The sequence below is a fragment of the Carlito syrichta genome, unplaced genomic scaffold (assembly GCF_000164805.1).
Source record: "Carlito syrichta isolate Samal-C Ts95f unplaced genomic scaffold, Tarsius_syrichta-2.0.1 Scaffold309486, whole genome shotgun sequence".
Classification (NCBI taxonomy): Eukaryota; Metazoa; Chordata; class Mammalia; order Primates; family Tarsiidae; genus Carlito; species Carlito syrichta.
This window is the reverse complement of record NW_007253582.1, coordinates 501319-514038: the sequence shown is the minus strand read 5'-3', so window position 1 is coordinate 514038 and position 12720 is coordinate 501319. Positions and strand designations below refer to the sequence as shown.

General features: G+C 36.3%; 1 protein-coding gene across 1 annotated transcript in view; it reads left to right on the top strand.

The window, feature by feature from the left end:
- The first annotated feature begins 3134 nt into the window (after nt 1-3134).
- Nucleotides 3135-12720, top strand: part of MYOZ2 (myozenin 2) — a 47357-nt gene continuing 37771 nt past the window's right edge. Inside the window, exons 1-2 of the mRNA XM_008067355.2 lie at nt 3135-3332; nt 3867-3953. Coding sequence (XP_008065546.1) covers nt 3878-3953 — 76 coding nt within the window. The 5' untranslated portion in view covers nt 3135-3332; nt 3867-3877. The remainder of the gene's footprint in view (nt 3333-3866; nt 3954-12720) is intronic.

Genomic DNA, 12720 nt, shown 5'->3' with positions numbered 1-12720 from the left:
TAGGTAGTATTATGGCAGCAAAAAGTCACCTTATTTAATCTTTGTTCCCCTCTCTTTTGGCAAGTGGTGAAGGAGCGGAAAATGCAACTGTGGCCTGCCCCAGCAGTAGAAATAGTTTGGCTACAACTATTGGGTACAACTGGGGGATTGAAAATCTCTGTCAAAAACTTCTTCCTCACTAGCTTCCCAAGGCCCAAGTTTCTACCTTCAGAATCCCTTATTTTTATTTTTGTTTTTTGCCTATAAGAAAAGATGTTTTGTCTTTAGCACCAGTTAGTTTAAACTTAGGGCCTTGAAGGAAAGGTAAGGTACTACCCTGTTTAAATTGGTTAGGAAGAAGCTTCAAGGATGGGAATGAATAATAGGACAGAGGCAGGAACTCAGTCTCTGGGGACAGGCGACACCCTTTTCTACTTTACAGTGTTTAAGGAGTTCTGGGTCATGGGAATGGGAGGGTGTGGGCTGAAGACAAAAGAAGATGACAATAGGACAAATTTGAGGGAATTTTAGTTTTGTCTATACCCAGTCTCTGAGCAGATGAAATAGAAATATGTTAACTGTGATTTGATTTAAAATGAAAAGGCATCGGCTTTCAGAATGGATCATCTGAGAATGCTTTAAAAAACCCCCACTAAACTTCTGTTTAAAGTTCAGTATTTGTGTCATGAAGCACACGGATAGCATGCACTGTCTGAAAAGTGATTCACACCAGTGATTTGCTATTTCTTCTTGTTTAGAATCAATAGTAACCCAGAAACCAGAAAGCTAGATGTGTACAAATGCACTTAAAAATTAAGGCAACACAGCTGGGCGTGGTGGCTCATGCTTGTAATCTCAGCACTTTGGGAGGCTGACGCAAAAGGATTGCTTGAGCTCAAGGGTTCGAGATCAGCCTGGGCAACAGGGCGAGACCTTGTCTCTATAATAAATCAAAAAATCAGCCGGGCACGGTGACGCATGCCTGTGGTTCCAGCTACTTGGAAGGCTGAGGTGGAAGTATCTTCTGAGCCCAGCAGGTCAGGGCTGTGGTGGCCGTGAGCGTGCTGCCATACTCCAACCTGAGTGACAAAGTAAAAATCTGTCTAAAAAAAAAACCAAACTTTTTTTAAGTATAAGGAATTTCTAAAATTGTCACATGTAAAATGTCTATGACTCTATATGATAGATACTGTAATTTCCATTTTACAGGTGAGAAAACTAAGAGTTTAAGAGACTTGACTGATAGCACACTATGATAAATGCTGAACCTAGGAATACTAGGGCATTCAGAGATCTTGAGAGGGAATTTAAATTTATTTGTTTTGAAAATGGTTTCTCATTGATACCTAATTAATAATTTCAATGCAAATGTTTACTTAGGTTATACAAAGGTTACCTTAAATCTACCATCTACAACCTTACACCTTCACTCCTATGATCAGGCACCAAAATATACAACCTATTTCAATATTATACAATACAACATCTCCCATAAATAGCCACTATTTTTCTATAGTCAAGTGACTGTTCATTTGAACTCCAAACTTATGCCAACATTCCACAGTTAATCTCTAACCCACTCATTTATTTATTCACTTAATGAATATTGAGTACTTACCATATACCAGACACAATTCCAGGTGCTGAAGATAGACAAAGTCCAAGCCATTGTGTTCTTCTTCTTTTAGTAGGAAAAGGAGACATCAGATAGATAGGTGATTAGATATACAGACAGACAGGCAGGCAGGCAGACAGGTAGATGGTTAGATATAGACAGATAGATAAAATAATATTGATACATTCTAATGGCAAAAGCTGAGGGTTGTCACTCAGTAACCATTACCTCCTTTGTCAGTAAGTTACTTCTGAATTTTAGTTGGGCACATGCCCACCCAGAATACAAACTATGTTTCCCAACCGCCCTTGAGTTATGTATGACTGTATCACTAAGTTCTCTCTGAGAGGATGTAAACAGAAGAGGAATGAGCAATATTAAAACATGTTCTGAAGGGAAGATAGTGTGCCTTTCTCACTACTTTTGTTCTTTTTCCTGCTGGCTGAAATATACACATGCTGACTAGAGCAGCCGAGTAGGCCAGAGGGGTCTGCATTTTAGGGATAATGGAGCAAAAAGTCAGAAGGTAACTGAACTCCTGATAATAATGTCAATCATGCAAATCCTTGATTACTTACCTTTAAACTAAGTTTACCTGTGAGAGAAACAACTTCCATCTTTTTAAGTTTCTTATTTGGTGGTTTTCTGTCACTTTCATTTAACTTTAATCTTAACTAACACAGTGAAAAATGAAGCAGCGTAAGGGACTCTAGTCCCTTACCCAGAGTGTGATATTTTAGACTGGGTGATTAGGAAAGGATTTTATGAGGAACTGATATCCGAACAGAGCTCTGAATGCATGAGGAAGTGAGCCATAGGTGGGAGAAAGCATGTTACAGGAAGTGGGAAATAGTAAAAGGAAAAGCCTGGAGATGGGAGTGTGCTTCTTGTCCAGAGGCCAGTAAGGAGGCCAACCTGAAAAGTAAGGCTTCCAAACCTCTTACCCTATCATTCCTCTAAACAAAAACCTGCACTCCAGACCTCGTAGACACTGGTCAACTTTGCAGGGAGTGGTCTCTATGAGATCTCTTCAGAAGCATAACCAAATTATGAGACTAAGCTTTTACTCAGCTTCAGGGCTCAACCTCTCATGGCCCTCTTCAAAATGCAGGCCCACTTCACTCTTTGAATATTACTCATTTTTCTGAACTTAGCATGAGTTTCATCTCACTCCTGCTTATGGGCTGGCTCTATTGATCCGCTCCACATTTCTTCCTTTCTTCTTGAGTCTCCATAGATATTGTTGTCCATACTGTACATTTTAATTATGAAAAATCTATCACTCTGTTATAATTCATGCATGCATCTCTTGCCATCTCAATTAAGATGTAGCATAAGAGCTACATCTTAAAAGTGTTAAAATCCCTTTACCTACTATTTCTTCAAACAGAAGGTCTTCAACAAAAACTTTCTGCATGTCCGATGAATGAACATTGCATTCAACCATCTCACAAACTAGAAACACAATGGAGAGAATCTGATCTTTCCCTGTTCCTCCCTTCGCCAGGAAGATATGAGTAGCTGAAGTATTTGGTGCTATATATAGTCAGTTGATGTCAGCTGAATGCCAGTCTCTTCAGAAAAGCTCAGTCCCCAGTTTGAGTCTGAGTAGGGACCATGCTGTCCCAGGTTCAAGGATAAAAACCATCGGGCCCAAGTGCCATCCATATTCCATCTCCAGAGGCTTCCTCCACAAATTGGGATTCATCCCTGCTAAAAAGCACAGTCTAACAGCAAGGTGAGTATACTGTTTCCTAAAATGTTTTATTAGTCAGTTGTGACTCATAAATGAGCATTATTTGCTTTAAAGGACAGCTGTCGCTAATATTAAAATGCTACCACCAAAGAGTTCTGGTTTAATCTGGTGCTGCTTCATTCTTAGAGTTTGCTGCAATTGATGTAGTATGATGCCGATATAAATGAAGGCCAGTAAGGAAACAATGACAGATTAAAATAAACTGTGGAAAAAAGAGAGGGAGGGAGAGGAAGTCAGCAATATCATTGTTTTTCACTGCCTGTGATCCCTGTACTAATGTACAGACAAGACTAAGTCTAAAACTCTTGAATATCATCCTCTATTCACTGTGACATTGCCGATCAATGTGAATAACATACTCTGTCACCAGACAAGGAATGCATATTAGTCTTTCAGTAGAAAGCAATAGTAAATTTTTAATAAAGAATAAAGATGTTCTCTTTCAAAAGGATGATTATAAAATGCTCCACATGAGTTCTTCACATTGTCTTAATAATATCCCTTTATTTTTAACAGGGAACAAAAATATGCTATCACATAATGCCATGGTGAAGCAGAGGAAGCAGCAAGCATCAGCCATCATGAAGGAAATCCATGCAAATGGTATCAGTAAAAATCCTTCATAGCACAAATGCAGATTCATCCTGACATTATTTAATATTTCATAATTTACTTTCTTTAAATCCTTGGTGCTTTGTCATAACAAACCTGGAGCTCTAGGGGGTGTGGAAAAGCCTATGGTAACTAATCCTTTTGTAGTCGTCCTTTCTCATTTGAAAGCTATTTTCAGAGGAACAACTGCTGTAAAAGGAATGAAACAATCTGACAGCTGATGTACATTCTGCTTGATTTGCCTTTCACATTATAAGTTAATATCACTCTTAATTTTTTTTTTTTTTTGAACTGGTCTCACACAATCTTGTCTTCATTGTCCATCCCACATGGTTCATCTTGATTTCTTTACCTGATATTACATAAATCATTTAAAAAGAGGGTCTATCACCTGTTTTTTTTTTTTTTTTTTTTTACAAAAGCTGCTGATTAAGTTGGAATTAATATTCATTGCTTATTTGCTTAGTCCCATATTCATTGCTTATTTGTTTAACCCTTAATATTTAGTAATTAACATAGCTAATTACATAGTTTGTGCGCAGAATCTACTTTTAATTGTAATTTTTGAGAAAATACAAAGTTCTTGTAATCTCAAAACATAAGACTAAAAAACTTTAATATATATGATATGCAAGATCATATTTCACTCCCTCCTTTTCTTTAAGTTCTGGGAAATAACTCTAGAAAGAAAAGCTTTATAATTTGCATTTTTAAAGGAAATTCAACTTTGTTCGCAAGCAAAGGAGAGCATCAATTTTAAAAGTTAAGAAGTAGAATATCCAGATCTTTTTAGGGGCTGATTTTAGCCATTCCAGATATATTTGTTTCAGATTATCTCCTTATTTCCCTTCTATTGACAAGGAATGCAGCCTTTCACCATAACAATATAGAGACCTAGAGGCTTGAGACTGGGAGCAGGATTGTATATGTTTTCATATCGCACCTTTTATAAAGCAAGCTGAACAGAACCAGTCAAATAATTTTAGATATCCCTGACACAATGTAGTCACATCTAAAGGGTCCTGTTAATAAGTTTTCTTTCCTATTTTCTGCAATACAAAATCATCATATTGAATTCGACGTGATTCCCACGTTTTACTATGATGTCAAATTAGTTTGGAATAAAATAATTCTGAACTAGATGTCAGATATGATTTTTGTACCAATCCAAAGTTCCACAATTCATGCTTCTTAAAAATTTTTGTGTCTTTGTATTTCCTGCTTCTTGTAATTTGCTCGAAATTGTTTTATCATTTTCCTGAGCAGTAAGGCAAAAATCAGACCATCATTTATGTTTGAGCCTAAATTACTTACCTTAAAGCAAGACTTTTGATAAGTTATCATTTTCTAATGGCACCATAATATATGTCAATCTTTCCATTTAATGTTTTCCCAGTGTAAATTATGTTTTGGAGCTCATCTCTGTGTTAGCCATGACATTGATCTATAAGGATAAGGATTTTGTCCCCCCTTTTTTTTTTTTGCAAACATAACTATTGTTTTTGTGAAATATAAAGGAAAAATACAATTATATCCTAAAGGGGGAGAACCTCAAAGCTACTGTCTTGTCATCAGTAAATCTTAGCCATATAAAGTCTGCTGAGTCCTCCCTTCCATGTCACTGGATGACTTCCAACCCCCTTAAGAGGAGTCACATGTTCTGCCCTCGTTTGGATGTCAAATATTCCAGATAACCCAGGGATAATCAGACTCTTTCTTAACTCATCCCAGATAAAATAGCTGTAGTACTTTATGAAGAAGTTCTCTTTATTTTGCTCTCTTATTTCCTCTGATATCTCATACGAAATGTGATTATTTGTGTACTGCATGGTGTTTAGAGGTCTGGATCTAGGGGAGTATAATTTTTCTAAGGATACAGAAATAAGATCTGGGCTTCAGAGAAACTTTTTTGGGGAATTATCCTCCACACTCTCAAACACCTTAAAGCAGAAAAAATTTAGATAATTTAAGATAAGGCATGCAACTATTTTTATCTTAATTATAAGACTAAATAAATCAAGTTTGGACTGGATTTTCCTTTATTAAAATGAATGGAGAAGGACATTTTGAAACCCCTTCTCCCATGCTTCCCTCCCCTTATGCATCAGGATTTTTTTCAGTATTAAAATTAATTTATTTTTTATTATCACCTTCCACAGACATTTAGCTTGGAGGAGAATAAAATGTGACAATGAATCAGCTAAACCTGTTGTCCTCTAAACATGAGGTAGAAATTCAGTCCAGTTCTTGTAGGGGAAAGAGACTATAACTGGTGAGTCTTTGAGATAAATCAGTAAATATAAATATATATATTATATATTTATAATATATAATATATAAGTATACGTATATATAAGTATATATACGTATACTTATATATATATAAGTATATATCAAAAAAAGGGAGAACTTTATACCTGAACACTCATTCCATCAGAAGGAGAAATAACCTCAAAGAATCACTAAAAAATTCTGTAGTTAGACTACAGCACTCACTTAGTAGAATGAGCTTTAAAAGAAAAAGGTAGATAACTCCCAGACCCTACTAACGACACTCCAAATTGTTACTCATTATAGATCCATTATGATTTGATGTCACATTATTTACTAGAAGCAAATGTACCGCACTCCCAAAAAAATAACTAATAAAAAACATCTCTAACATTAAAGCTGTCTACTTTCAAAATGGCTTTCCTTATCATCAGATCATCATCAGATTCACAATAGTAGAGCTGATTGTGAAGCTGTCTTGTGTTACTGTTGTGAGGCAAACATCTTTGCTTTATACAAAATTATCTCAGCCATAATTGCCACTATCTAACAGGTGCAACTATAAAAAATAAAAACACACACAAAATATTTTGCCATTACCTTTGTGTGAATTAGCTGTGGAGAAAAGAGAAGATGGCTCCTTGCTTAATATAAGATGACTCCTTGCCTATGATCCCTGTATAATTTATCCCTGAATCTATACATATTTTCTAATATTAATTATATTTTTATTTTGCTCAATAACTCATTTGAAAACTGAAGACTGAGGAAAAAAGAGACAAGGAAGGATAAAAGGATAGGAAGAAATAAACAGATGGAGAAAGAAATGGGGCAATCAGAATGGAACAAAGGAGAGGCACTCAATTGGCATAGAAGTAATGAGGAAAGGAATTGGGATTAAAATTACCTTTCGAAGAACTGGGGACCTGGGTGTATGATGGTTCCTGACTTTAAGCACAGATATTGCTGACAGTTTAGAATAAGAGCTTCATAAACAAGGAAGACTTCAGTGCCACACGAAGTCTGGTTAGTCACTCTACAGTTTTCTCACCTAGGCTCTGAAAGGGCTTTTTTGGTATGTTTTTTGTTTGCTTGTTTTTTCTCCTCATGACTGGGCAACAACTTTACCAGCACACAGAAGAGAACTGGGCAGATTATTTTTGTAATTTCAGGAAGAAAGTTTAGCTTTTGTGTTCTGAAAACAGGAAACCCAGGTTCTAAATGGAGCACTGTTCTTGATATGGTACCAGGAGCCCTGGGTTCCATACTAGAAATCAGATTTCTCATCAGAAAATAAGGAAGGCTGGTTTTGATGATACATCTCATTTTAAAATTCCATATTCCATTGCTGATACATTTCATTTCAAAATTCCATATTCCAATTTACTGAGCTATGTGCTAAAGTCAAACATCAATGTGTTTGAGTTTCTCCACCAGTAACAAAGGAAATGATAATATTGACATAAATTGTAAACACTCTTTGAAAAAGTACAAAGTCTAGAATTTCAGATGAAAGATTAGATGAAGACCTCTTTTTCTTTCTTGTATGAGTATATATATATATATTTTTTTTCTTTGTGAGTTGGAGTTTCACTAGGTCACCCAGACTGGAGTGCAGTGGCCGCTCCCGGCCACTGCAGCCTCAACCTACTGGGCTCTGGCAATCCTTCCGCCCCAGCCTTTCGAGTAGCCGGAATTACAGGCACGCGCTACCACGCTCAGCTGATTTTTTATTTATTGTAGAGATGAGGTCTTGCCAAGTTGCCTGGGCGGGTCTCGAACCTGCGGGCTCAGGCAATCCACTCACCTTAGCCTCCCAAAGGCACGGGATTACAGGCTGAGCCACCGAGTCTGGCTATGAACATATCTTAAACTGTAATTAACCAAATCTTCAGCAACAAGGTGAGCACACCAGAGAGACCTTTAATATCTTACATCAAATATAAAAAGTTTAGCGAAGAAAAATAACTTAATGGTTTAGTGTAAAATATTGGTAGTTTTCTTTCGTTTGGTTTAACTTTTCTGTGAAGTAACATTCCCTTACACCAAGAAAAAAAAAAACCAGTGCTATGACAGTTTGAAAATAGGTGTGCAGGTGTGAATTCATAGATTTTCTGAGTATCTACCCTTTAATAAGGTCCTCCAGAAAACTGTTACTAGAGAATTAGGCTAAATCATATTGTACACCAAAGTTAAACTTGCAGAGTTTAATTCTAGCTGTAGTATTCCATTATCCTAGTTTTCTATGATGCCTTTTTCACTCAAATATTCTTTAGACACATATCTTATAAGCAGTACTAGATTTTTCTCTTTGCATAATTCAATTTGTGCAATTCATTACATTGGTAATCTCATGTCTTAAATGTTTATAGACTTGCACAGCTAAGAGATTATTTTTTCTTTTTTTTATTTTCTTATTTTATTTTTTGAGTTGGAGTCTCACTCTGTCGCCCAGGCTGGAGTGCTGTGGCACGCTCATGGTTACCCTAGCATTGACCTGCTGGGCTTCAGCAATCCTTCCACCTCGGCCTTTCAAGTAGCTGGAACTACAGGCACATGCTACTATGCCCAGCGAATTATTTTTGATTGATTATAGAGACGAGGTCTCGCCAAGTTGCCCAGGCTGGTCTTGAACCTACAGATTCAGGCAATCCACTCGCCTTGGTCTCCCAAAGTGCTGGGAATGCAGGCTAAACCACTGATCCTGGCCAATAATTTTTTATTAATAGCAAATATTGGACAACTTTATAAAATAGTCTTAGACTCAAATCAAGACAAAGATAAATGAAATAAGAAACATGGGTTTCAAAATCAACTTTTTAATGTAGAGATAATTATGAATAAACTTTTTATCAATTAGAGTCTTCAGGCATTATTCAAAATCACAATCTGTGCTGTGATATTTTATGTTGCATGTACATATATGTTACTTTCTACAATAACATATATTTTATGGACTTGCATTTTATGTACTATTCAATTACATAGGCCAACTGTCTATAAACAGGCAGAAGAGTCCTGTGCAAGTGAAGATAAAAGTGGGGACCAAAGTGATGCCCAAACTTTACCTGTACGATGACCACTTGTATACCTAATCCTGAATTGTACCCTGCACCTTTAAAATAAAATAAAAATATGTACTTCAATTAGGCTTCTAAATAAACCAGTAAGCCCACCCTAGCAAATAAGCTTCAACCAGCTCCCCATCCAGTGGTTTCACCCACTCTGTCAGAATTGCAGCTGCCAGTCAGTCATGGGGAAACAGTTCTAGAAGATCTTTTGTCTTACTTCAATTGTTTGTAAGTGGGTGTCTTTACAAACTATGGATTGACTTCACTGATCTTACTGAAGTTTTGGATCATTATCAATGACACCAATAGGAAAGTATGCTTAGCAATATTATTTTTATTAGATGACCTAATGCTACAAAGACAACCTTCTAAGCCATGAGGACAAGGGAATGTATCCTGAATCAAGCATATTATTTATCAAGCATCAAGATTAAATACACCATTAAGACCCTGTGTAAGGGTTTGCAATGAAAGGCAGGGAACAGCTGAACTTGGAATCTATGTGCTCAGCTGACAGTATTCTTCACTCTGAAAGTTTGAGTAATGAGAGTGATCATGCATCAGATTCCACACCTCACAAATGGTTTTGAAACTCCAGTTCCAGTGACATCATACTATTTAACTATTAGAAGAGAAGAGAAGGATATTTTGGAGACTTGAGTTTATATGTTTATGCAATATATGTTGACTTAAAATATACCTGACAGTGATGAATGTGTCCTGCAGTATGCTAGTAAATATTTACCAATTGGTTCTCTAGAGGGAAGAAAATTTCTTGATTTGTACAGTTGCCAATTTATGTGGTATAAATGCTCTTAACATGGCCAATTTCAATCTACTACCATGGAATCACTAAATGTAGAGTTAGAAAGAGATGTCCAGTAGAACAACATTACATAATATTACCACGATACAGATCTTCTTTAGAAATAATAAAGGGTTATCCCATGTATATTTTTCCAGTTTCCCCCAGTGATGACATCTGGCAAAATGATAGTACAATATCACAGCTAGAACACTGACACTAATGCATTTTCATTTCCCTCTTATTGTCCTTTAATAGCCACACCCATTTCTCACTTGTCCCCATCTCTCCTAACTCTTGCTGATCACTAATCTACTCCTCATTTCTATATATATAATTTTCATTTTTAAAAGGCTGTATAAGTGGAATCATATAGTATGTAACCTTTTGAGATTGTCTTTTTTCATTCCCATTAATTCTCTGGAGATTCATGCAGGTGTTGTCTTGATAGTTTGTTCCTTTTTATTGCTGAATGCCACGGTATAGATGGACCACTGTGTTTTTAATAGCTAACTAATTTAAGTGCATATGAATTGTTTTCAGTTTATTATTATTATTGTTGTTATTATTTGAGTTGGAATCTCACTCTGTCACCCAGGCTGGAGTGCTATGGCACACTCATGGTCATCCCAGTGTCGACCTGCTAGGCTCCAGCAATCCTTCTGCCTTAGCCTTCCAAGTAGTTGGAACTACAGGTACATGCTACCACATCCAGCTAATTTTTTATTTATTGTAGAGACAAGGCCTCACCAAGTTGCTTGGGCTGGTCTTGAACCTGTGGGCTCAGGCAATCCACTTGCGTTGGCCTTCCAAAATGCTGAGATTACAGACTGAGCCACCAAGCCTGGACCAGTTTTTTATTATTAAAAATAAATCTGCTATCAACATTTGCGTGTGAGTTTTTCATGAACATAGTTTTCATTTCACTGAGATAAATGTCCAATTTTGCTTGGTAGTTCTATGTTCGGTTTATAACTTAACCAAATTATTTTCCACAGTAGCCGTACCATTTTACATTGTCAGTAGCAACATATGATTAATCCAGTTTCTCCACACCCTCCCCGGCAAATGGTGCAGCCACTGTTTTTCATTTTAGCCATTCTAAAAATAGAATGAAATATCATTGTGGGTTTAATTTGAATTTTTCAGTAACTGATGAAGTCAACCATCTTTTCATATGATTATTTTCCATCTGTACAGCTTCTTTGGTTAAATGTCTTTTCTTGTTTTTGTTCACATTTGAAACAGATTGTTTGCTTTCTTACTAGTGAGTTTGAAAGGTCTTTATACCTTCTGACCTGTTGTTGAGTAAGTGTTTTGCAGATATTGTTTCCCACTCTGTAGTCTGTATTTTCATCCTTTCAGTAGGGTTTATCTTAGAGCAAAAGTTTTACATTTTGATGCTGTCCAGTTTCTCAATTATTCTTTTTATGAATTTCTTTCATGGATTATTCCTTTGATGGATGGTGTCAAGTTTAACAACTCTTTGTCCAGCCCTATCCCAAAGATATAATGTGATTTTTCTTCTTTAGCCTATTAATATGGTGGATTACTTCAAGTGATTTTGAATATTGAACTAGCCTTGCCTCCCTGGGATAAATCTTACATGCTCATAATATAAAATTATTTTTGTATATTGCTTAATTCTATTTGTTAATAGTTTGTAAAAGATTTTTGCTTCTATGTGCATATGAAATACTGGTCTGTAACTTTCTTTTTGTGTGTGTATTGTCTTTGTCTGGCTTTGGCATAAAGGCAATATGAGCTTAATAAAATGAATTAGAAAGTATTCCCTCCTCTTAGCCAGGCTTGGTGGCTCATGACTGTCATCCCACCACTTTGGGAGGCTGAAATGGGAGGATTGCTTGAGGCCAGGAACGGAAGACCAGGCTAGGCAGCCTAGTGAGACCCATCTCTACAAAAAAAGGAAAAAAAAAAAAAGCCCTATGTGGTGGTAGTTACTTGTAGTTCCAGATACTTGGGAAGCTAAAGCAGGAGGATTGCTTGAGTCCAGGAGCTTGAAGTTGCAGTGAGCTATGATTACACATTCATTCCAACTTGGGCACCAGAACAAGGCCATGTATCAAGTAAAGAAAAGAAAAGAAAAGAATGTTCCCTCCTCTTCCACTTTTGGGCAGAGATTATGTAGCATCAGTGATAATTGTTCTTCAGATATTTAGTAAAATTTTCCAGTTAAATAAATCATCTAAGTCTGAAGATTTATTTTTGGGAAATATTTCAGTTATAAAGTCAATTGCCTGAATAGTTATATGATTAATCAAACTATCTGTCTAATCTTGGGTGAACTGTAGTAGTTTGTGCTTTTCAATAAATTGGTTTTTTTTTTTAAGTTCTCAGATTTATGTGAATTTATTTGTAGAATTGTTTGTAGTATTGTCATTATCCATTTGATATCTTTGGTGTCTGTAAAATCGCCTCTTTTGTTCCTAAAGAAGACACAAATTGTTAATTTGTATCCTCTCTGTTTTTTCTGGGTTAATTTACTGGAGATTTATCAATGTTACTGATCTTTTAACAAACATCTTGCCGGGCTGGGTGGCTCAGCCTGTAATCCTGCACCTTGGGAGGCTGAGGTGAGTGGATTGCCTGA